General features: G+C 41.0%; 1 protein-coding gene across 2 annotated transcripts in view; it reads left to right on the forward strand.

Moving 5' to 3' along the window:
• CERS3 (ceramide synthase 3) overlaps nt 1–26,224 on the forward strand; it is a 141,347-nt gene that overhangs the window by 18,230 nt on the left and 96,893 nt on the right. For both annotated transcript variants that reach the window (XR_009209833.1, XM_058427931.1), the window contains exons 2-3: nt 4,173–4,260; nt 23,640–23,813. Coding sequence is in view for 1 of the 2 variants with exons in the window: in XM_058427931.1 (XP_058283914.1) it covers nt 23,641–23,813 (173 nt within the window). In the remaining variant the exon portion in view is untranslated. The remainder of the gene's footprint in view (nt 1–4,172; nt 4,261–23,639; nt 23,814–26,224) is intronic.

Here is a 26,224-nt window from a genome sequence, read left to right on the forward strand (position 1 = left end):
TATTTACTGGGTGGACCCAGGATGATTGAAGAAATCCTTATGCCAACCCTAGACAGACCAGACAGTTGGCAGTATGAAAGAAGGCATTCTAAAGTAGCGGGACTTACTTTCCTAAGTCCTGTGCAACAATCAAGCCCATCATTTTACAGCCATACTGTATGTGCTGCCTTAAGATTTGTTCTTGTAGCTGGAATTTACAATGATGAAAGCATAAATGAAGCTAAAAGTCTAATTAAAATAAATAAATTAGGGCTTATGTATAAAAACCCCAATTGGCAAGTGAACGGAGAGATTAAGAATCTTTGACCTTGTACAAAACTGTAACAGCCACAATTCTCCACAGGGCTTTCTGTTGATGGTGGACAGATGTTCAATCGTAAATGGGCTTCAGTTAGATCACTTCCAAAGGTTGTTATTATCATAATTTCAAGGCTGAGAAGTTCCATTAATAAATAGAAAATAGCTCTCATGAGAAGATTTGGCTTGGATGTCCATGAAACAAATTTTACCTTTCCCAAATATGAGAATTTTAAATTTCTTCATCTGTGAGTATCTTCCTGCTACTCAAATATAAAATTAAAGGGTTCTGGTTATTTATTTTTTTGGCCTACCTGGCCACTGGAAAATCTGTGGAGATAATTTGTGCTAGTGGTGGGATTATATGTTTCAATCTAATGGAAAGTTTCCTTTTTATTGTTTTCTGAGTTAAATCTTTAGGAAATACCAGGAAACTAAGATATTTAACCGAAATCCCCAAATCTGTCTGCTCAGGATTGGTAAACACACACTCACATTCATACACACACATGTGTATGTGCATAATATGAAAACACAACCAAAAGATGCATGCATTTCTCATTAATGGAAAAAGAGTAAAGTTCACAGGTAAGGCATATGTTTAGGTTATTTGAAGAGGTAAAATATTACATTAAGGAGCTTGAAACCATTTTTACTTACTATATTCAGGTTCTAAGATGAAGTACTTAGTGAAGAAAAATCATATGCGATAATCCATTTAATTATCTGCTGGGATAAGGTCTATTTGTTTGATTCTGATTTCTTTGCCAGACATATTTTACTGGATAGTCAATAAATACTTGTTGATTAGATTGACCCTGACACAGGCTGAACAATAAACTAATCATTTCAAAATTTAAGCAGAAAATTCTGAAAACACTTTCTTCAATAATGAAGATTACTTGACATCATTTAATAACTAACTTGGCTTCAATTTCTTCCCCTCAAAGTTTGTTTTCTTGTTTGACATATGATTAAAAACTTTAAAAACATACAATATGCTGATGCTGAACAAATGTCAAATTCTGCAGATTAGCAATTTTCATTTGTAATGTTCACATCAGAGGATCATTACTATATTCCACTTTGGGTCAAAGTTATAGGGTTTCATAATGAGCTATTCCTATCCCATTAGCTGTAACTTGCTTTACTGGCTTGATTCCAACAGAGATCCGCCTTGTGTGGAATTCTGGGCTATAACTAATTGTGTAAGAGTAAAACTTCAGAGCTTTTCTAGATGATGACTATAAAATCGTATGCAACTTGAATTTTCCTAAGTGATTGTTGTGTAGATTACACTATTGCAGTGATTTTCAAACGTTTTTAACCATACTGATAGTAAGAGATACTTTTCAGATCTCAACTTAGGACACATACGCACACACAATTCTGAAATAATAGTTTCATAAAACAATACTTACAGGTATTGATGCTTTCTATTTCATTTCATTACACTCTACAACATTTCTGGTCATAACCGACTAATTAATTTTGTGACCTACTGGTAGTGGTTCTCAATACTGTCTGAAAATTAAAATCAACTAGGGAACAATAGGCCAATGGAATGGACTAAGATGCTAGAAAAGAACCTCCACAAATGTGGACTTTTGATTTATGACAACATTGGCACTACAGGAAAGGACGGCCATTTGAATGTCCACGTACAAATAAATGAGTCTTGATTCTATCTTAAAATTCATACAGCTCTAAGTATTAATCTAGATGTGATAGGTAAAACAATGTAACTTCTAGATCTTCACTGTCCTATATGGCAGCTGCTAGCCATGTGTGGCTATTGAGTACCTGAAATACTAGAACATTTAAAATTACATATGTTACTCCCATTTTTCCTACTGAACAGCATTGTTCTAGATGACAAAATAGAATATATGTATGACCTTGGGTAGACAGTGATTTCTTTTTTTCTTTTTTTTTTTTTTGAGATGGAGCCTTGCTGTGTTGCCTAGGCTGGAGTGCAGTGGCACAATCTCCGCTCACTGCAAGCTCTGCCTCCTGAGTTTACGCCATTCTCTTGCCTCAGCCTCCTGAGGAGCTGGGACTACAGGCGCCTGCCACCATGCCTGGCTAATTTTTTGTATTTTTAGTAGAGACAGGGTTTCACCGTGTTAGCCAGGATGGTCTCGATCTCCTGATCTTGTGATCTGCTCGCCTTGGCCTCCCAAAGTGCTAGGATTACAGGCGTGAGCCACTGCACCCAGCGATTCCTTAAACAAGATACAATAAGTACTAACATGATGAAAAAGATCTATAAATTGATTATGTTAAAAATAAGAACTTCTGTTTCTCAAAGCATACCACTAAAACAGTAAAAGACAAACTGCAGGAGAGGAGACAGTTGCTGTGCAAATAACATGTAAGGAGTCATGCATGTAACATGACTTGTTATGCATGTAACAAACAAGGAGTCTTATCCAAAACAGAACAAGGCAATTTTGAAAGATAGACCACCACAACAGAAAAATGGGCAAGAGGTTTGAACAGGTACTTCACAGAAAAACATATTCAGACAGCCAAGAAACATGAAACATACTCAACCTTGTTAGCTTTCTGGGGAATGCAGATTAAAACCACAATGAAGTACCACTACACACCCACCAGAAAGGTGAAAATTTAAAAGACAGACAATAGAAATGTTGGCAAGGATATTAAACCACTGCAACTCTCATACGTCACTGGGAGGAGTGTAAATAGTCACAACAGCTTTGAAAAACTGTTCAGCAATATCTGTTAAACTGAATATACATATGCCTTATGACCTGGCGTTTCCACTCCCAGGTATATGTTCTACAGAAATGCATTCACGTATTTACCTAAAGCATGTTCAAGAATGTTCATAAATGGTACCTTTAAGTGTTATCCCAAACTCAAAACAACATATTTCCATCGACAACAGAATGGGAAAACAGATCGTGATATAGTGATATAGTCATGGGATGGAATATTAGAAGTCGATGAAAATGAGTTTGCTACTGTTACATGCAACAATATAGATGCATCTCAGTCCTAAAAGTTGAGTGAAAGAATCCAGATGCCAAGGAATGTGCTCAAAACAATTGTATTTACATAAAGTTCAAGAGCAGGCAAGATGAATCCATGGTGGTGACAGGGAGAGGCATGAGGAAGAGTCTGGGGTGCTGGTCATGTTCTTTTGTGCTTTGCTTCTTTACCATCTGTATGTTATACTTTAATAATTATATTACACTAACAATACAGCAGTGACAATACTGATACCAGGACTGCACCTTCAGAGATCTTGGTTTAGTTGATCTGGTTAGGTAGAAAGCATGGTCTAAAAATCTCTCCCAAGGAATTCACATGTAGAACCAGGGTTGGGAACCAGTGCACTAATGGTTCACAACTGGTCATTTGAAAACCCATGTGCTATGACAAACTGTAATTGTTACACCAGGCTGTGCTAGGCCCTTACTATCTCTGCTCAAGTTGCACTGACTTGAAGACATAATTCGTATTGAGAAATGTTAGCAACGTAAGGAGTCACAAAGTTAACTGCCCTAGAAAGCCGGTCAGGTGCCTGAAAACAGTTGGCCAGGTTGGTAAGTGCGTGTTCCATTTAAGGCCTGTGGGTCCAGTGATTCTTCCCAGTCTTCTGAGTTTCTGAGTGAAGCTGCAAATCTGGATTTCTATGTGCAAATTCCTGAATTTTCAGTGTTGGCTCAAATTGTTTTAAAGCCCCATGCACCAGTCCAAAGTGATTGGTAGGCCCAGCTTGGCCAGCACCAAGCTCTCCCATTGGTTTGAAACTCTGACTTAAGTTTTAGACCTATTATAGAAGGATGCTTATGGGCACAGTTCTATAATATATTAATTATGTTTCTCTTTTTATGCTTCTTCAGGGATGTTGTGAAACAAAAGCTGACATTTATATATATACATATATACAGTATTTGAGTTCCTCAGTAGAAAGCTATCATATATACTCAGGTAATTATTTTATTTTATTTTACCTCTACTGTGTTTTCTTAACTATAATCTTGGGAAATTAACATCTGTGACTCAGAATTTGATTATCTGGCATTGTTTTGCATATTCTAGGGACAAGTGGAGTTTGGGCAAAGCCAGTACCATGCTATTCTCTATGAAATACTATAGATTTGTATTCTTTCCTTTTGAAGGGAGAGATGCAGGAGAAAGCTTCTTGTGACAGCAGCCGGTAGCAAAGAGCCATCATTGGGTGGCGTTTGCTGTCTGTGCTCTGGTCTTCCCATCCCCACAACACTTACTGTTCTGATGGGAAGGAAGGAAGAGCTGGCTGTGCTGGGCAGGCCTCTAGCTTCCAGCGTCTTACCTGGAAAGCTAAGGCCTTCCACATCCCTTCAAAACCACATCCCTTCAAAATCATAAAATATGACCCCAAATGATAAAATATGATCATTTGTATGAGGAAGAGTCATTCATGAAGCATGTTCACAAATATTGATGAAAGGCAAAGTCAGGTAACGTAGAGGGGAGGAATTGCACTTTTACCGTTAATGCCTAAATTTGAGTCTGGCTCTGTATCACCTTGAGCAGTTGCTTTATCGCTCTAAACTTCATTGTTCACCTGCAGATTGGAAGCATGAATAATTATTATTGTTGTAAGGATTCAATGAGTGTGGGTGCAACATTATAAGCTGTGGTATATACAGTTGTTCGTTATAATTTTAATCATCTCATTTACTTTTTGTAATGGTCTGTGAAAAGCTGGTGTTATTATTCCCAGTTTTGACCTGCAAGAACCAGATATTTATGCTGCTGGATGCCTGATCCCAGGTCTATGCTCTCCCTGCACCAGCTGTGCTTGCTCACACAGAGCTTCCCCTCCTCCCCACCCTGCCCACTCCTAGTGGGACGGTGGCGGGCTCAGGCCGAAGGGGCTCCCATCCAAGGTAACCCCCTGCCTTGGGCCTATCATTTTCTACACCTTACCAAAAGTTTTGCTAAACAGCAAAGGCAGTTCATCACACATGTATTTTCCCAGCCTGCTTTTTAGTGAAGGTGACAGTGGTGAAGAGGTAGCCTACTGGGAGGAAGAGAAGGAGGAAGCATTGTAAGCCACAGAGTGAAGAAATACTTCCTGCTCACAAAGAAAGTGCTCGCTGTGAGAAGGAGCAGTTCAGCGGGGCCTTCAGGAGCCACATGAGGACTTCTGTCTTGGTCATGCTATCAGCCCCTCTGGTGGCTACACAGCCCGAACAGATCTTTGGCTTCCAGAATTCACAGGACTTCTGGAGGTTCAGACCTATCCCAAGGCCCTGTGGACAGGCCTACCCCTAACATTTGCAGGACACAGGGCAAGAATACAAATGGAGGCACCAGCCCTCAGCTGGGCCCGGTCTTTCCTCCCAGCCCCACTTATGTCCTGCTCCGCTAGGAGCCTGGTGTGCATGTGTGTGGCCACTGCATGCTACGTCCCCTGCCTTCCCCTCCCCAAGTCTTCTTTGGGCCTTCTCCAGGCCTAGCATTATACTGTGCTGTCAGTTTTAAGAGGACAGACCTAGAAAGGGGCCCGTGCAGGTCCTGGAAGTGGGCTCAGAGCTGCTCAGGCAGGGAATCCTAGGATCCTTGATTACCTACCAAGTCTGGAGAGGGGGCATGGATGTGGGTGTGCATGTCTACTTGAACCTATCGACTCCTCACCCAAGGGAGAAGTGAGGCCAGAGGAGGGCCAGAGGGGGGTCTTTTAAATTAAGGCCAGATGTAAGTGTGGGGCTGCCCCTGAGGATCAAGCATAGTGTCCTGGTACACAGTTGGCACTTAATCATACCTTTGACTGATGTGTGACAGAGTGACAAAGGCTGAGCAATTTCAGAATTGCTGTGGAATATCTAAGTATTGCTCTTCTTCCACCTCCATGCTCCATAAACATCGACCTAGCAGCATGGCAAAGGTTGGAGTGGCTGGGATTTCATAAGATGGCAGATGAGTGACATTCCCAACCTTGTGTACTAGCAGGAAGAGCAGTTTACTGAGAAACAGCTTCACTGGGCAGGGAAGAGAAACAATCTAAGGCTCTCCCTCTCTCCAAACAAGAGGATATCACTGAGGCTCAGATGGGTGTCTCTTGGTATATTTTTAGAATCCATGTAGGTTTAGTGTCTTTCATATGTATATTCCAGGGAATAATTGGTATATTTGAAGCTGAATATCATATGACCCTTCCGTTCACTTTTTTTCAGAGCATTTCTTTCCTTTAGAGCAACCTAAAGACATCTATATTTAAATTTCATGAACGTGAATAACATCGAGAAACTCTGAATCCCCTCACATAGCACCCGGAGCTGCTGTTGGAAGGTGGGGATGGGAGTGAAGGGGGTCAGAGTGGTCAGTTCAACTCCAAGTCCACCTCCATCACTGTCTCATCTCCAGGGTTCTCCTCCACAAAATTTGGGCTTGTGATTCACAGTAGCACTTTGGCCAAGTATTTTTTGGCGGATTTTTTTTTTTTTTTTTTTTTTTTGAGATGGAGTCTTTCTCTGTCACCCAGGCTGGAGTACGGTGACGCGATCTCGGCCCACTGCAACTTCTGCCTCCCGGGTTCAAGCGATTCTCCTGCCTCAGCATCCTGAGTAGCTGGGATCACAGACGCACACCACCACGCCCGGCTAATTTTGTATTTTTAGTAGAGATGGTTTCACCATGTTGGTCAGGCTGGTCTCGTACTCCTGACCTGGTGATCCGCCCGCCTCAGCCTCCCAAAGTGCTGGGATTACAGGCATGAGCCACCGCGCCCAGCCAGGCAGAATTTTTTTAAATAAAATATCCAATAAGTCTTACAGAAAGCATTTTAAAAAGAAGGCTTAGGAACCCATTGGCACCAAATAAAGATCAATAAAGGAGAATCAGAAGATCACATTGGCACATGTTTGATCCCCCAGGGAAAAGGAGCTGATGATGTGCCTGGCGTGGTGTTGAGCTAGGAAACCCCGTGTATGTGAGCACAGTATCGTCTCACATTCATACCAGCTAGTTTTCACTAATAGGCAGAGAGATGATGTGAAAATTGTGTAAATGCATGTTGACAGAAATTTAAGGATACTCCTTTGAAAGAATGTATATTTGAAAAGTCTGGAAATTTTTATTTTTAAATAATATGTTACATTTTCAAGCAATATGCCCAAGACTTTTTCTGCCAGACATCTTTGCAAGTAAGTATCTCTAAATTCGAAGTCATAGATTTAATCATTAATCAAAAAAATTGAATAAATGAAATTTATTCTGTAATGTTCCAGGCACTGCAGATATCCCGTATGAGCCATTCTCTCTCTCTCTTTCTCTCTCTGTCCTTCTCTCTCTCTCTCTTTCTCTTTCTCTCTGTCCTTCTCTCTCTCTCTCTGTCCCTGTCTCTCTCTGTCACTCTGTGTGTGTGTCTCTCTCTGTCTCTTTGTCCCTCTCTCTGTGTCTCAGTCATTCTGTGTTTGTCTTTGTCTATCTCTCTGTCTCTGTCACCCCCTATCTATTTAAAATCGGGGTGTTATACATTTTTTTCTTTAAGAGGATTCTTGCATTAGATAGGGCTAGACAGAAAAGACTAGCCTTTTTCCAGTATGAGGTCTTATGATTTATTTTCTCTTGGTGAGTAGTTAGCAAGGGCTGGTGATCACTGACAGAGGGAGCAGCTGCCCTGGCCAGAGAGATGAATGACCCATCCCCATTTGCTCAAGGTAGAAAACAGTAACTATTCCAACAGGTGCCTAATCCCCCAGCTCAATGCCATTGGCCCTTGGCCAGAGATATTGCTCTAACTTTTCTTGTGGTTTCGGAGTCTGAGAAGAAAGCAGTTGAGACTATATTTGGGGATGTTTTTCTGTACTCCTTCACTATTTCCCTGCCTCTCCTGTAAGCACTCACACCCACTGCACCCCACCCTCCTCCAAGAACTACTAGGAACTTTGTCATCTTGTTCTTTTCCAAGGGGTGCTTTATCTTGCGGGGGCTGTAGGCTGTACAACAGGAAACCCTGCCTGCAAACATTACATAACAAAAACATATTTTAAAATATTAAAATTTGGAGCTTGCTTCATCAGTGTACCTTAGTAACCCCAAATCCTTTCCTAAAAGTGACCCGGCTTCCTCTTTATCAGTGGGCGAGAGACAGATGTTCCAAATTCCTTCTTGATCAAGAGATGTCCTCACACCCTCCTCTAGGTCCTACTGTTTTTCATAAAATGATTTCTTTGGTGGCACTGCCCAAGCAAGTTTCATGAGGTAAGAAATGCTGCTGTCACTGAGGAAATGAGTCACCCTGCAAATGACACTATCCCTCAGAAAAGCCAGTCCCCCATCAACACTTGGTCAGGGTGACCTAAACCCTGATCAGGGTGTTGTAGGAAATGAGGGACTGCTGGCTGGCCATCGTGCCACTTGGAGGCACAGTGCCATCGATGAGGAAATGTAAATAGTGACTGCAGTGCCAATGCCAACAGTATATCGGGCACTTGCCATGTGCCAGGCATTACATTAGGTAATTGAGACACATGATGTACTTTATTTAATCCTGATCTAGAACTTACAAAATAAACATAAAATGTTGTGTCTATTTTTACAGACTGACTTGTCCTAGATCCGTTAGCTATTCAGTGACAGGACTGACTTTCAAACTGGGCTTCCTGACTCCAGAGCCACAGTTCTAAGTTTTCAGGCTCTGTGAGGAATTCAGGGCTTAGAAAACATCGCTTACTCTAAGCCATGTAGTTGGAAAGTGGTGAAAATGGCATTCAGATTCCCAAACTCCTTTTATTGGCAAGCCACTAGGTCCTGGGTTCTCACATGTCTTGTCCTGGAAATCCTACTCCCGTTTGCTGGGGTTGGGAGGGAGAGCTGGGCATTCTCCCAGGTGAGGCCCATCTTTGGAAAGCTTGGAACTACCTGACACCGCAACACAGACTCTCCAGGGCCTGTCCCTGGGTACTTTACTCAGCACAGTTGGTACCGGTTATGTAGGCTTTCCTTACTGAAAGACGGCGGTGAAACCAGTTACCTATCCAGTAGTGAGAGAGGTGAGAACACCATGGGGGACATTCTCCCATTTCTCTCTCTGGGAAATCTTTTAAAACTTAATATTTAATTTTATTGTTTAAACCAGCCTGACATCTGATTCTTTCCTGTACCCAGTAGGTGAGGATAATAAGATGAGGTTACTACATAACACTTAGCCAGCACATTACCGTGTTCAGGTATGTCTGTGTACCTAATCTCTCTTAGTCGCACGACAGGTCTTTATGGTAGGTGGAATTAACCCCATTTAACAGGCCAGTAAACAAATATTCAGAGAGATCGAGTTGCTGAGATCACTCAGCTATTAAGTGACAGGACTGATCCTTAAACTGGGTTTCCTGACTGCAGGGCCACTGTTCTCTCGAAAGTTTTTAGGCTCTGTGCAAGACTTATAGCTGCTTGTGGTATGTGAAGTGCTGCATTCACTCATTTTTGTTTGTTATTTTTACTGTATTCATCAACTGCTAGCTTGCAATCTGTATAATGGCCTTACCCACCCCTTTCTAACCGGATAAGGTGATGGGAAGCCAGTGCAGCACCCTTGAGTGGCACACAGGAGGTCTTTGCAGACACTAAGGCACTCCTTTAGTCTCTCAAATGGGAAAGCTGAGACAGAACCAGGTGACTAACCTTAGGCCCTTTGTGACTTACTGGCAGCAGGTTCCCAACTCCTTTGCTCTGCCCTGGACCAGTCACTTGTGCCTGACGCTAATAATAGGGTAATTTGTGAGGCATGATGTGTAACTCACCAGGTGAGGGAGGAGAGTTCATGAAGATGGCCAGTGGAGAGGAGCAAGATGTTTACCAGCAACTGGAAAGGAAATGCTGAGAGGATGCTCCTTGGTTTAACATTTCTTAGTGTTGCAACACCATTGCCTGCTTACCCAGCCACCAACTTACATTTTACATTCCTCAAGTGAACAACCAAAAGGTGGGGAGGGGAGTTCTACCTTTGAAAACGGAACTATCCATCTCATAGTGTTCCTCCCCATCACCTTGGACCCCTTTTTTTGAACCCTAAGATTTACATTCTTCTAAGACATATCTGTTCTGTGACTTTGTTTTACACCCCTCTGACTTCAGACATACCTGTTTTTCTGCAAATTTCTATCCACATTACCAGTCTAAGTCAACTTCCTGGATCACTTACCTCCCTGGTCCTGAGAGGGCCTTTGGCAATCTCTGTCGAGGTAATGATGAGGCCAAGATGAGCCCAAGCGGATTAAGGTGAAGGGGCCTTGGGAGAATTCCATTTTGGTGAGCACTGCCTCTTGGAAAGCCATGTGCCATTGTGTCTTTATTACCTCCACACTGTAAAGTCATTTTACAGGTAGATTTCAAGAGCCTGTCTTCCTGCTGACTAAGGGAGTACACTTTGTATTTTCTCTGAAATTGTTAAAATCGAAAAGATTCCAATAGTTAGCTGTTTGTGTGAGTAAAATGGCTGTGATAAGTTTTTATGTAGGTAACAAACTTGCCTTACTTCAAATCAGTTTAATCCACGTATTATCTGTGTCAAGCCATTAGCTTTTGTATATGAAACATTTACTATAAAAATTAGCCTCTTAAAAATATTAATGTGAAATAAATCACCATTTACTCAGGGGAAACTAGGTGTGTATTGGAAAAACACTGGCTTCTGGCTTTCCTGGGTTCACTCAGATACAGCAACTATATTTCCCTGGACTCAGTTTCTTCATATCTGTAGCGCTGGGCTAGATGTTGCATGATTTTTAGAATAAAATTTGCTTTCACTGATTTGAATAATCAAATAAGAAAAGAGTGATAAATTTTCCTAATGTTGAATCAGTAGTAACAATATTTTAAAAGTTTAAGCCACCCAGAATTTATCATGTTAGTACATCAATTATTTTTTATGTTTCTTTCTAGTTTTTATTTTTATACCCACACACATACGTATGATATGTGTAAGATAGTATCATCTAATGAGATCATATTCATCGTATAATTATAGTATGATATAACTTTGAATTTGGATTTTACTTTTTAATATGTCATTAGGAATTCTCATGTTGATAAATTTTATAATTTTTAACATTAGATATTATTATCTGGAGTTAATATTTCAAATGTGCTTAAACATTCTGGTTTTTAAAAAACTAATATTGCTAACATTGAAGTGCTATTTATTAACTGTAGCTTTCAAAACTTGTGTCCAGTTTTATGTTTTATGTATATTCCCAGGTACACTTGAACATTTTAGTGACTCCTAAAATGTATTATCTAGTTTCCAAAAGGATAGTATCATTTGTGTTGCCACCAGTAACAGATGCGTGCAGTAGTTTTACTATATTGTAGTTAGCACTGAGTATTATTTTTAAATAACTTCTTCTAACTTAATAAGTGTCAATTAAAGAATTTTAGGACCTGGAAGTTTATTTAGTTCCCTTCCTTAGAAGGGCAATTTCATGGTATTTAATAGCTTGACTCCAATTTATCATTTAACAGACATGAAATAAAGCGATTTACAAGCGTTTACCCACTTACTCATTCTAATAACCCTGCAGGGAGGTACAATGATCAACTCCCTCTTGTAGATGGGAAAACTGAGGTCATGCTAGTCGTCCATGGGCACGTGGCTAGTTAAGTGTCAAAACTAGGCTTTAGACCTGAGGAGCCTGGCTCCAAAATCCATGTGCTTGACCGCTGTGGTATATGTATTGAGCACTTACTATTTGTACACTTACTGTATGCCAGGTTATGGAACGTTGGGAGATCTGGGGCTCTGGAAAGCCTAGATGAGGATCTTATAGATGCTTAAATGGAGACTTGAGGATTAAGGAGGAGAGAGTGAGGTGAAGGGGTGAGCAAAACATTCCAGGCAGAAGGAATGGCCTATGCACATGCCTCAAGGCTAAAAAAAAGAACTTTGACAGTAATTCCAGCACTTTGGAAAGCTGAGGTGGAAGGATTGCTTGAGCCCAGGAGCTTGAGACCAGCCTGGGCAATATAGTAAGACCTCGTCACTACTAAAAATGAAAAACTAGCTGGGTGTGGTGGTGCACGCCTGTGGTCCCAGCTACTTAGGAGGCTGAGGTGGGAGGATTGCTTGAGCCCAGAAGGTCAAGGCTTCAGTGAGCCGTGATCATGCCACTAAACTCCAGCCTGGGTGACAGAGCAAGATCTTATGTCAAAAAGAAAAAAGAAGAAAACAAGAACTTTGCCTTTTGCTTTCAAAGATTAGAAAGCAGACCCCTCACAATTGCAGTATCACAGACTGAGGGGAAGCGGAGCACAGAAGGACTGGAAAAGTAGGCAGGGGTCCAACCGCCCAGGGCTCTCCTGCAAGCATCTCAGTTACAGGAGAGTGCAGGAAGAGGGAAGATAGGGAGCTGCCTCCAGACAGAGGTGGAATCATTTTGGACAAAAAGCCTCCGACAGAACCTTCCCCAAGTGGAGTTTCTTTTGCACACAACAGGAGACAGCAGTAGCTGCCTGGAGCATTTCTAAGAATTAATTCATTGGCTCAAGATTTAGGTTAGGAAGGGGCTGATAGATGGCAACCTAGATCATAGTATATTGTGAAGTTTTATTACAGAGCCAAGAGAAACACATCTTGAAGAGAAGAGCATGAGGGGAGAGCTCTGGCCTGGAAGGGAACTTGACTATGTCTAATTGGCATTTTTGAGGTTTATTAGTTTTGCTAGGAAAATATCCCAATTATGTTTAGTAACAATGCGAAAGTATTGCCCTAGTGGAAAGTGACAGCTGGCTCATGGAGACATTAATTTAAATTTTTGCATCAGTGGGAGCAAAAGGGCAGAATCACATCTTCCTGAAACCTCAAGTCATCACCTAATTCATAAGCACAATAAAGTAAAGCAAACTCTACCAACAGTGTTAGGAAGGAAAATGAGAGGGCTCTCCCTTCTCATTTGGACTTCCGAGCCCTTTTTTGACTTGCTCAGAATACCCTCAGCCTTTGATATCTACTATTAGAGTAAAGCACACAAAGATGGTTGGACATTTCCATCAAGGCAGGCTGCGTCCAGTCAGGATTAGAGTAATGTGAGATTGGCTAGTAACAACCCTGACGAATATAGGACTAACAGGTATAAGAAGCAGTCACACCTCTGGGATATTGAGCACCCAAGAAAGAGGCTCCCCACAGGCTGACATGCAGACCCTCTTGAAAGGAGTCTTTATGGTACCAGCAGAACTTGCTGGAAACCAGCCCTCTGGAACTTGCCATAAATCTGCCCTATAGGGCTCTGGGAGAGCTGCTCGTTAGCAGGTATCTCCCTGGAGGCACGCTGCCACAATAACCCAAGGGAGGTGCTGAAATCTGCTGGCGGCTGGGGGTTGCTGGAGCCCTTCACTGTGTGCCCCGGATCTCAAAAGCAAAACCCTTTCCTCCCGCCATCTTGCTCCATGAACCTCTTCTGACAAAGCTTCCTGACCAGCTGGCAAAGGGAAAATATGTAAAGGGATTGGATCCATTTTCCCAGAGCAGGCAAAAAGGATGAATTTGGAGTTGAGAGGCATTAACTTGACAACTGGCCCAAGCTTCAAGAAAGAAGCCCTGTAAGAAGAGCAAAGACATGATGCTCCTCTCCAGGGCATGTAACAGAGCATTAATGGAAACCCAGGCTCCCAATGGACTTACGATGCTCCTCTCTAGGGCATGTAACAGAGCATTAATGGAAACCCAGGCTCCCAATGGACTTAGGATGCTCCTCCCCAGGGCAGGTAACAGAGCATTAGTGGAAACCCAGGGGCAGGTAACAGAGCATTAGTGGAAACCCAGGCTCCCAATGGACTTATGATGGAAAAAGTCCCTGGATTATTTTTTTAAATTGAGTTATAGAAGTTCTTTATATATTCTAGATAAAAGTTCTTTATGTTGCAGATATTTTCTCCCAGTCTGTAGTGTGGCTTTTTAATTCTCTTACTGTTTTTTTTTTTTTCTTTGAGACGAAGTCTTGCTCTGTCACCAAGGCTGGAGTGCAGTGGTGTAATCTTGGCTCACTACAACTTCCGCCTCCAGGGTTCAAGAAATTCTCCTGCCTCAACCTCCAGAGTAGCTGGGATTACAGGCACCTGCCACCATGCCCGGGTAATTTTTGTATTTTTAGTAGAGATGGGGTTTCACCATGTTGGTCAGGCTGATCCTCGAACTCCTGACCTCAGGTGATCCACTCACCTCAGCCTCCCAAAGTGCTGGGATTACAGGTGTGAGTCACTGTGCCCAACCTTAATGGTATCTTTTGTTGAGCAGAAGTCTCCATGTTTTAAAGTCTACCGGGAAACAATACAAAGGATAGCTCTTGTTTACTTATCTTTTCTGTTATTTTCTCTGTATTATTAGAGTCACAGTCTCACCTGTTATAACAAATGGAACTCAAAATTCAATAACTAAGATAGAAATTCATTTCTCTTGCATGTCACAGTACAGACATGAGTGATGAGTGGCCCAGGGCTAATGAGCTAATTGGCTTTAAAAATCACTCCTGTCCTGTCAGCCACATCTCCAGCTTATCAGGAAGGCAGAGAGAAACCAGGACATGCAGCTTGGTCTTTAGGGAGATTATGCAAATCAATTCCACCCCCATGTCATTGACTGAGGCATAGTCACACGTGCCACGTCTGGGGAGGCTGGAGAATGCTGCTTCATGGAGCAGACAGCCACATGCCAGGTGTAACTGGGGTGGGGGCTGGGGGTGTGTAACTAAAAAGAATAAATGGATACTTGGGAGCATCCTGATACCACTTAATGACATCTTTGAGGTGATACCATATTTTTGTCACAAATATTCTGAATTTTTCTTTTTTTTTGAATCTCTAGGTCTATTATGAATTTCTTCCAGGCTTTAATATAATTGTAAAATTTTGTATAGGAGAATTCCTTAAAATTATTTTTTGTCTTGTAGTAAGTTAATTGCTCCTCTACATTACAGTATAGGATATTTTTCTTTTTTTTTTCTCTTCAGTTTTTTTTTACAGTTATAGCCTAAGGCATTTATAGTTTTTTTAAATGCACTAACTTAGAAACAGTAAATATCCTTCAAGGTTAAGTCATTCTATCATTTGCGTTGTCTTCTTCATGTGAAATGGTACAATTTTAAATGCATTTAGAATTGGAATTTGCAGTGGGCTTGGTCTTAACACTGTGCACAGGAGGTGCGTAGCTGCTAATGTTTTCCTTTGTGTTTTATCTTAAAGGCATACTATTTTTTGGGGGCTGAGTTTGTAGAGCTGGTTTCAAAGAAAGCACAAACAGACTAATGTAGATAAACATGTTTACCCGACCCTTTAACCAAATTTTAAGAATTGTTTTACAACTAATAAAAATGAAGTTGTTTTTAGATAATTAAATCAGATTTTATGGTTGGCTGAAGCATCACTCTTTGATTGTTCAAAAATGCATTCTAGCCCCAGTAAGCTTTACATCCATTCGTTCAATAAATATTCACTTGGTGTCTACTGTGTGGCCAGCTCTGAGTAGGCAATAGCGAGCAAGACAGAGAAGGTCCTTCTGTTACAGAGCTGACTTTCCCTTCACCAGAGAATGCTGGTCACCTATAACCTAGCTGGTCACCTGACCTTCAAAAGCTCTTGCCAACTCATATCTTCCAACCATAATAATATTCAGAGATTGCGAATGTTAACTCAATTGCATCTTTTCACTTTGTCAGTCAGAAAAATACGTTTACTTCAGTTTGACTTGTTTGCCCACCTTGCCATTTCTTGTTCCTGCTGTCTGTCTGAGAGAGACCTTCTGTTCTGTAGAGATAATTTCTTGTTGCTCTCCTCTATCTGAGAGATATGTTCTGTAGCGATATCTTCTAAGCTGGTATGGAATTTACAGTATGAATTGGATGAATAATCACCAGATGTTGTCCAAAGCCTCAGCTTGGATTGGAGTTCTTATATCAGCAAAAGTTAGACTGTCATATTTTTTAATACTTTACAAAAATGTTGCTTCGAATAGTGATAAACCTGTGGCCCAGCTGGTTTCATTCCTTCCATCCTAAGGTCGAATGGAATGGTGTCCATCTGAGGAGGTAGCTCAACAGGCTTCATTTACACGTTGGGTTCTATACCCGTGAGGTTAGAAAAGAATGACCATGAACCCCCTACATTAGCTACATTGTCTTCTTGGAAACTTTTGGCAGCTGAAGTCGAAAATAGGGTTTAAGAATTCCATAGTATTAGCAAAAAACACAGCTGAGGCTGAGATGCCTCATCCGTTACTATTGCTTCCCCCAAAGTACGAAGAAATAACCGCAGGCATTTTTCTTGCAAATATTTCATATTTAAAACAATAGCCTCAGATTTTTTTATGTAAATAAAATCACAATTTCTTCTGATATTTTTATATGAGTAAAAATTGCAGAACCTAGAGAATGCACAAGGGATGAGAACAAGGAGACTTCAGTAGCTGAAGAGAGAAAAAGGAACTGGGAATGACCCAGGGGTAAACAAGTACATTTGCTTCCAAGAGAATTCCAAGCAGAGATACTGAAGAGTTGTTAACAGAGTTCATTTTTAAATTGCCAGGAATTGCTAGAATTGAGTCAAATGACTAAAGACGGGAGATGGGCTAAGAACTTCATGTGGGCATCAGTGGGCTCCTGAGACTGACCGAAAAGTGAGTGAGTCACAATCAAAGTCCTTAAAGGACAGAAGCATTGCTGTGAAGGCTCAGGAATTTTTCACAGCAGTGACATGTGGGGTTTTAAACACACAGATATCTCTCCATCTCAATATTTTGTAACTGTCCTTTCCATCTGAGTATTGTTGAAGTATTGCAATGCTTACATAGTTAACCCAGCACAAAAGTATTGTTCTACTCACAGCATAGGTGATATGTTTTTTTCATCTACCAAGCATCTTTTAAAGGCTATTCAGGGAAGCCAGCAGCCTCCTTTACAAGGAAAAAAACCACCTTAAGCAGTAACTAAGAGTGCCATTGTCAAATTTCCAACAGGAAGACCGGGGCAAAAATGGGAGAGAACGAAGAGACAAATGAGCAAGTGAGTGCCCATTGTCAGCAAGACGAGGTCAGAGGCTAAACAGAGGGAGAAACTGACAAATGCTGCAGGCTGTGTACTTCTCAGTTATAAATCCTAAAAACAGGTACCTCTGCTACACTTAAGGTTCAGACAACCAAAATGGAGTCATCAGTTTCTCTAAAGGAGGGTGTGGAAGATGCTGGATGTATAAGTCGGGGTTCTTGGTTGTAGGCAATAGAATCTACCTCTTTCTTAGTATCTTAAATAAAATACTTCATTGGAGGTGACTCACATCGTTGAAGGAAGGCTAGTGGACTAGACTTGGATGACAGTGGAAACCAAGGCAATCAGGAAAGCCAGGAAGCTGAGAGACTGTGACTATCTTTTCATCAGCAGCAGTCACGGCCGCCGCTGCCCCGGCAAGATGCCATCTGCTGCTGCTGCTGGATAACATTGTCTGCTCCAGATTCAATCCCAAGAAAAGCATCTGAATGACCAGCTCTAAGGTCAGGCCAATGCCAGCAGATGGAGAATGGCCCCCTTTGGCATTCACGATGGGAAAGGCATCGTACCAACTTCACACATGGTGGCAATTTTCCCTGACTACTATATGGGCTGGATGCTGAGCTGGTGGCATGTCCAAAATGACATGTCCAGTACACTAGGATCAGGTAAATGTGACTCTGAAGGATCCCAGAGGTTCTGGCTGTGGGTTATCACAGGCTGTGGCCTTAGAGCAGCCATGGAGAGGCCATGAGAATGTGACTTGTTTCTTGCTAATAGTCTGAAGTGGCAGAGAGGATTAAAGAAGAGTGACTGTCACAGTCTTCACTTCCTTTGTCTGTTTAGCCTCTGATCTCATCTTGAGGGAAGATGAGGCTGGCTGGAGGGGTAGCCTGGACCATTAAAGCCCATGCCTAGAGCTGAAATATTGGCTATGGAGTCTGTGACCGCCCTTATCTTCAAGGGGCCATCATCTGGGAGAGACATTTCTTCAGGAGAGTTCCATTTTGCTTTTTAAAGCATACTATTTTTTTGTTCCATAAAGTCATGAAATTTAAAGTCATGCTGAAGTCTGAACCTGGTTATAGTCTTTATTTCTTTTATTTATTTTTCGGGGTTCGTGGATGCAAGCTTGACTCAGGAGAATTTGGGAGGTAAAACTTAAGCACCATAAATGAAGAACAGGCAGCTGCAGCATGAAATTCAGGATAAGCCATAGGTTAAAAGGTGTGAAGGTTAAAAGTTGATGAAGCTGAGAAGGAGGCTTCCTAACTTTTTTATTTTTTTGGAGGTATAATTTACATACCATGCAATTCACCCATTTAACATGTACAATTCAATATTTTTTAGTATATTTACAGAATTGTGCCACCAACACCACATTCAAATGTTAAACATTTTCACCACCTTAAAAAGAAACCCTGTACCCATCAGAAGCCATTTCTCATTTTCCCCTGTCTCTACTTCTGCTTTACCTCACTAAGGAGCTACTAACCTACTTTATATCTCTTCTGGACATTTCATGTAAATGGAATCATACAATATGTGGCCTTATGTGTCTGGCCACTTAGCATCATCTTTTCAAGGGTCATCCATACTGAGCATGAATCTTTTCTATTTTCTTCAGTATATGCCTAGGAGTAGAATTACAAAGTCTTATGGAAACTGTATATTTAACCATTTGAGAAACCAACAGCCTGTTTTCCACAGCAGTGGCACCTTGTCACATTCCCATCAGCAATGTCTGGTGTGTGTGTTTGTGTGGGGGGGTCCCGATTTCTTCACACCCCATCAGCACTTGTGATCTGTTGGATGGCAGCTGTGGGTGGGGTGTGAAGGACATCTGTGGGTATGGTTGTAACTTCCATTTCTCTTATGGCTGAGGCAGAGCATCTTTTCATGTGCTTATTGGCCATTTCTATATTGTCTTTGATAAAATGTCTATTCAGACCCTTTGCTCATTTTTAAATTGGATTATTCATCATTTTTTTTTCATTGAGTTGTCAGTGTCCTTTACATATTCTAACTACAAGTCCCTTCTCAGATATATGACCTTCAAATATTTTTTTCCATTCTGTGGGTCATCATTGATGGTATCCATTTGTCTATTCTTTCTTTTGTTGCTTGCGCTTTTTGGTTGTTGTTTGTTTGTTTGTTTGTTTGTTTTGAAACAGGGTCTCTCAGACCCGATGGCTCACAAAGACACCCCATAGGCTCACAGAGGAGCTGGCTACCAAATTCTGTCACTCAGGTTGGAGTGCAGTGGCCCCATTTTGGCTCACTGAAACCTCTGCCTCTGGGCTCAAGCAATCCTCCCACCTCAGTATCCTGAGTAACTGAGATTACAGGTGCATGCCACCATGCCCCATGCCTAGCTAATTTTTGTATTTTTTGTAGAGATGGGATCTCACTATGTTGTCCAAGCTGGTCTTGAATTCCTGGGCTCGAGTGATCCGCCCACCTCAGCCTCCCAGGGTTCTGGATGTATAGGTGTGAGCCATCATGCCCAGCCTGCTTACACTTTTGATATATAAGAAGGCTTTGCCTAACTCGAGGTCAAAAAGATTTACTCCTATATTTTCTCCTAAGAGTTTTACAGTTTTAGCCATTATATTTAGATCTGTGCTTTGTTTTAACTTTTGAGTATGATGTGAAGAATGGGTTCTTAACACTTATGAAGCTGCAATAATTGATGTTTGGTGGCAGCACATGAAGAAAGAGTGAAGAATGTACATTTATTGTCTTTCTACATTTTCCAAGAGGCCATCCTCAACTCTGGAGTTCTTTCCATCTTCCGTAAATATTTTTGGCTGTTGAGTATTAAAGTTGCTATGGCTTTCAACAGATCTTAATTCATTGCTTACATGTAATGCACAAGGAATTGTTTAGAGTTGTAACCCCTACATAACCATGATAAACTATTTGATTAGTTATATTTCACATTACACAAAATAATCTGTACTGCCTTGAGTTATGTTTTACAGGTGAGTAAGCTATTTTGTATAACAGTGATTATAATAATATTGGGGGGAAACTTAACTCAGTGTCATTGCTATGTGTTCCCTGAGTCCTTATCTATTAAATTTGGAGCCAATAAAGTAAGGAACATGCTGAGGGAAACTTCTAGGAAAAAAAATATCTTTGCGCTTGCAGGAGTATCTAGTTTTGATGCAGTTGAGGAACACAGACCTGGCACAAGCTTTGTCCATTACAGAGAGCCTCTGTGGCCTCAACTGGCTTCTCAAGTCTGTAGGAAGTTTGAACTTTAGCTGGAGTTTGACTCAAAGGCTTGTGGATGCTCTTGTTCTGAGATGTTCTGGGCGAGTACTTCAAAACAGATTTCTCTAAATTCCCCTTTTGGTCAGTTATGTCAGATGGTTCAGGCAACCAAGCTTGAGTCCTCACTTATTTTATTGAACCAACCATGAAAGTTGATCAATTCTTCCTTCCTAAAGCTCTGTCACCAGTTCTCACTGCACCTTCGTACCCAGATCAAGTCTGCAGTCCAGGGTCACCCCTTCACCCCTGTCCTTTCTGTAGCCCCAGAGCCTAATCGAGAGGAAGTATCACTAAGTCTTTGTTGATTATCTTTGTTCCACCATATTTACACAACTTTGCAATGGTATAAATAGGATTCACTCCTCCCTCTCAGGGTAGAAATTCTAATTAAAGAATAGTCCATGGAGGCTGGGCGCGGTGCTTATGCCTGTAATCCCAGCACTTTGGGAGGCCAAGGTGGGCAGATCACCTGAGGTCGGGACTTCGAGACCAGCCTGACCAACATGGAGAAACCCTGTCTCTACTAAAAATACAAAATTAGCTGGACTTGGTGGCATACATCTGTAATCCCAGCAACTCGGGAGGCTGAGGCAGGAGAATTGCTTGAACCCGGAAGGCAGAGGTTGCAGTGAGCCGAGATCACGCCATTGCACTCCAGCCCGGGCAACAGGAGCGAAACTTCGTCTCAAAAAAAAAAAAAAATAGTCCGTGGAAAAGAAGGCAACCTTTCTCCAGGGGCACAGCCTTGCAGGTGTGGAGGCAACTGGGTTAGCACTTCTCCGAATGGTGGGTAAGAGGTGAGATGAGGTACGGAATTATCTCACCAGGGTTCAATTCTTGGTTTTGGTGTGGATCTTTCTGAAGGACATTGGGGTCTACACTGTGGAATTCTTTCTCATCTGAAGTCAGAAATCTGTCACTTCAGTATTCCCCTCTTGTATCCTACCCTCTGATCTAGTCTTCCTGTTATCCTCGGGCCTCTCTCCCAACACACATGTCTTTGACCTTCACTTCCTTGAGTTTTCTTTCTTCCCCATCAATCTCACTTCTCTCTGGGGCTCCCTTTATCCTCTACCCAATTTGCATCCCACAGATGGCATTATTCCCCCTGGTCACCACTGCTCTGGCCAAACCCTGTCTCTGCTGACTGCGTCTATTGCTGTGAGCTGATTGTTCTCTAGTTTCTCCATCTCCTGAGGCGTGCTTCACACCACTGCCAGAAGAGCTGCCAGGCATGTGCCTGGGTGAGGCGAAGTGGGGAGGGGGCTTGAAATCCAGCCCTCATTCCACTGATCATTTTGGGCTTGGTAGAGCTGCGTCTGCCTAGAGAGAATACCTTCCTCTAATCGGCACAAAGACACCCTACGGGCTCACAGAGGAGCTGGCTACCAAATTGACCTTTCTAAAATAGTTGACCATCTCATTCCTCTGCATAATACCCTTCAGTGGGTCCTATCAGCTAAATGCCAAACTCCTTACCATGGAATGCAAGCAAACCCTCTAAGACCTAGCCTGCTTGTCCCACCAGCATTTTAATGAGGGTGATCATATGATTTATTGTCCAAAGTATTCCTTTCAGAATACTTCTGAAAGGAAGGAAGAGCTGTTACTGATTATGCCAGGGCAATCCACTACAGTGCCTGGGCACTTATTTGTAACCTACCATTCCACACCTTGGATTCATTCACTGTGGTAGTACCAACCCACTGGTAGTTTTCTCTGTACACTTTGTTATTTCCAGATTAAGAGGTTTTGACAGAGTTTTGACAACCTTGTTGTGAATCTGAGGACATTTTGATTCCTTTTTCTGATTAAACATTAAAAGATGAAATCCACACATCCTCAAGTCAAAATCCCAAGTCCAAAATGATCAGAGCCTAAACAATGATATTAAAACATCTAATTTACATTATTCTATGCTCTGGTTACTTGATTGTAGTATGAATACTTTATCTGCTTAGAACTTGTATTCCCTCTTCCCCATTTTCCTGCCTTTCCTGGCTTATGTCCACTTATTGTTCAAGATATCTCAAGGACTTTTTCTTCCAGTTACCTTTCCCTGATATTTCCTGGCTGGGCTCAGTGCCCATCATCTTGTTCCCACAGCAACCTGTATACGTTTTTTATCATACCTAAAAAAAAAAATAATGTGTTGAAGTCATGAGTTCAGGCCTGCCTTGCTTACAAGACTATTATGTCCTCAAGGCAGGAACCCTGTCTTATTAATTGTTTTATCCTCAGTGCTCAGCACGGCTCTTCACAAATAATAGAATCTTAATAAATATCCCTTTACATAGACTAATTTGGTCTCCTTGTAATATGAAGCGAAACGCGCCTGCCCCTTATTTCCTGGGGAATTTTTTAGGGTACTAGTGATGATTTATACCTACTTGGAGCCTTCAGGACATTGACTTTTGGCATGTTAAAGTTGTAAAGCCTATTTTTTTTATACCATAGAATCATATAAAAAGAAAATACACATGCATAATATTCACATATGTTTTGCCAAAAGTGTGAACAGTGATGTGTTAAACTTTAGTTTTTCCATGCCATAAACAAAATTGTTCGGAGGGTATGGAAGAGTAATTCTTGTTTAATGCAATGAAGGATCATATAATCCATTAAATAATAGTATTCCATTCTTGCCTTATTTTCTTTCTTTTTTTTTTCTTCTTTTGAGGTGGAGTCTTGCTCTGTCGCCAGGCTGGAGTACAGTGGTGTGATCTTGGCTCACTGCAAACTCCACCTCCTGGGATCAAGTGATTCTCCTGCCTCAGCCTCCCAAGTTGCTGGGACTACAGGTGCACACCACCACACCTGACTAATTTTTGTATATTTAGTAGAGATGGGGTTTCACCATGTTGGCCAGGATGGTCTTAATCTCTTGACCTCGTGATTCGCGCGCCTCGGTCTCCCAAAGTGCTGATATTGCAGGTGTGAGCCACTGCACTGGCCTCTTGCCTTATTTTCTAAGCTCTCTGGATCTGGCATTTTGAGCTAAGGTGATTGATGTTATCCTAAAGTTATGTGTTTGTTTTACAAGCCTAATGTCTGTTTCCATTTCTCTAGAATGTTTTGGACGTTTAAAGAATGGTTCTGGTTGGAAAGATTCTGGCTTCCTCCAACAATAAAGTGGTCCGATCTTGAGGATCATGATGGACTCATCTTCGTAAAACCTTCTCATTTATACGTGACAATTCCATATGCTTTTCTCCTGCTGATTATCAGACGTGTATTTGAAAAGTAAGTAGTACCTGTGTCTTTCCTTCCCATTCCCCCTCTTCGCTCTAACACTAGAATCATACAGTCTTAGGCTTAGTGAGATCCTTAAAGAGTCTGTTGTTCAGAGGTTGCCACTAATGGGCCGCAGATTCTTGGGATGAGTTAATGTAATCAGATGCACTCCAAATGTTATTTAAAGGCTGAACAACAAAACATTAGAAACATGGATCCCATTGAGTGCTTTAGTTTTATAACGAAGAAAATCAAGATCAAGAGAGGTTGTGGACCACAGAGCTTATTAGTGTCAATGACAATATGGGAACCCAGTTCATCTTCTACTCTTCCATGGTGTCTGACAATGCATATGCATTCCTGGAAAGGTTGTGCTAGAAGAGTCTATGACTCAGGAAGCATTACCATTCTCATATGCCTATAAAATAACAAAAATGGCTCATTAAAGACTAAACCAAATATTGCTATATAGTATAGTTTATTTTAAAGGTTTGTTTAAAGGTTTAATAGCTGCCCTTCATTCTAAAGTGCAAGGAAATCAAAGAGAAAAATTAATCAGTTTGCTTTCTCAGAAAAAGTAAACTTATTTTTTTCTTGATTTAATTTAAATGGATATTATTTCCAGCCTTTTTATTAAAATTGTACTAGTGTTATGATAACAGTAGATAAATGTTCATCTATAATCTCTGTAGTTGACTCTATTTCAAAAAGCTGTTATTAGCACATTAATTTATTTGGAGCAAAGAGAATATTCAAATGTCAAGAGTTGGAAAAACTTGAGACAAAATCTGATAGAGATCATTTTGTCCAAGACTAACTGTAATGCAGATCATATGTTTATAACCATTTGCAGGGTCCTTATCTTGAGAGCTAGTTTGACCAACTCTGTTTCATGAACTCTTGAAAAAGTTTTTGTACAAACAACTTCACTGGGGCCAGCAGTGTGCTATTCCTATTGGGAGGAAAAGAAAGCCCCTGGATACCACTAAACCCTGGCTGAGAACATTTGAAAATGTACTTTTCTGACAGTTAATTCTACTTTTTACTCGAATATTTGGATGTGTCAAGAATGCATAAATAAAGTAGAAAAATTACTATCCTGAAATACTAGCTGTTCTTGCATTGTATCCGGTGATCTTTGAATTTGGCATCCAGGTCCATTACTTATTTCCATTGCAGATTTCCTACTTTTTGGTGGACAGCTCCATTTTTCACAGTTTGGCCAGGACTGTGAGCCAGAAACATCTTTAGGTTGCCAAAGCAGCACAGCTGTGGAGGACCAGCTTGTTACGTCCCCATCTTGGCCTCTCCAACAACAATCAGGAAGGAATCCAACCCTCTCTTAATTCCTAGGACCATTGTTGCTTCTTCTCAAGGGATTAAGTATAGTCTATATTCTCTATTCTATCTCCTTATAACTTCAGCTCCCAATAACTCACTGTCAGTTTTTTCCATTGTGACGCTACAGAAAACTATGTGTTGCTTCGCTAATGCCATATCTCTTTTAATGCCGTAGAAGGAAGGAAAATTTAACAGGGAGAGAGGTCATAATTTTTGAAGTATAAGTTTATATTTTTTTTCCAGAGCTTCTATATCATTAGTGGGAGATTGAACCAGTTATATCATAAATAAAATATCACTTATACCTTACATTTGAATAGGAGTTTATGGTTTAAGAGCTACATAAAATCACAAATGGTGTGATCTCAGTCTGCAGGTGTGGAAATGAGAGATAAATGACCTGGCCAAGGTCATACAGTTCACATGTAAGGGGGTGGATCTAGGACTCGAACCCGTGAGCTCAGGTTTAGGGTTGCTGGCTTTTTATTTTCTGACTGTTTCAGTAATTCTTAGACTTTCACAGCGAAAGACTCCTGATGGCAGAAGAGAGTACACAAATGTCTCTTGGGAATACAGAAAGCAAGCTTAAAGAGATAATAGCAAACATAAAAATCTCTGAACTGTTTTAAAAATTCATGTAAATATAACCCTATGTTTCAGCATATCCTGATATATTTAACACAAGAAAGCTTCCTTCTTTTGTTCTAGACTGTATCTATGCTACATCTTCTCATTCTATGAAGTGACCAAGAGTGTGATTTGGCTGGTTCATTATTGTTCTTTAGTACTAGCCAAGAACTAGTCAAGATCAGAAATTCATGTTTCTTCCTAGAAAATCAAGAAGAGAGAGACAGACAGATGAGAAACAAAGAAGCAGATAATTTGAAAGTAACTGACATTTACTTTGTATTTAAGATTTTCTTTTCTTGAAAGTTTTAGTTTGTGGCTTATGTTTTGTTTTTTGTTTTTGTGTGTGTGTGTGTGTGTGTGTGTGTGTGTGTGGCTAATGTTTTGATTTTTATTTTGTCCAGACTACTAGTTTCTAATTAGTTTATCTTCTATGCATTCTTTTATGTGTC

Source organism: Hylobates moloch, unplaced genomic scaffold (genome assembly GCF_009828535.3).
Source record: "Hylobates moloch isolate HMO894 unplaced genomic scaffold, HMol_V3 SCAFFOLD_14, whole genome shotgun sequence".
In the NCBI taxonomy this organism is placed as follows: domain Eukaryota; kingdom Metazoa; phylum Chordata; class Mammalia; order Primates; family Hylobatidae; genus Hylobates; species Hylobates moloch.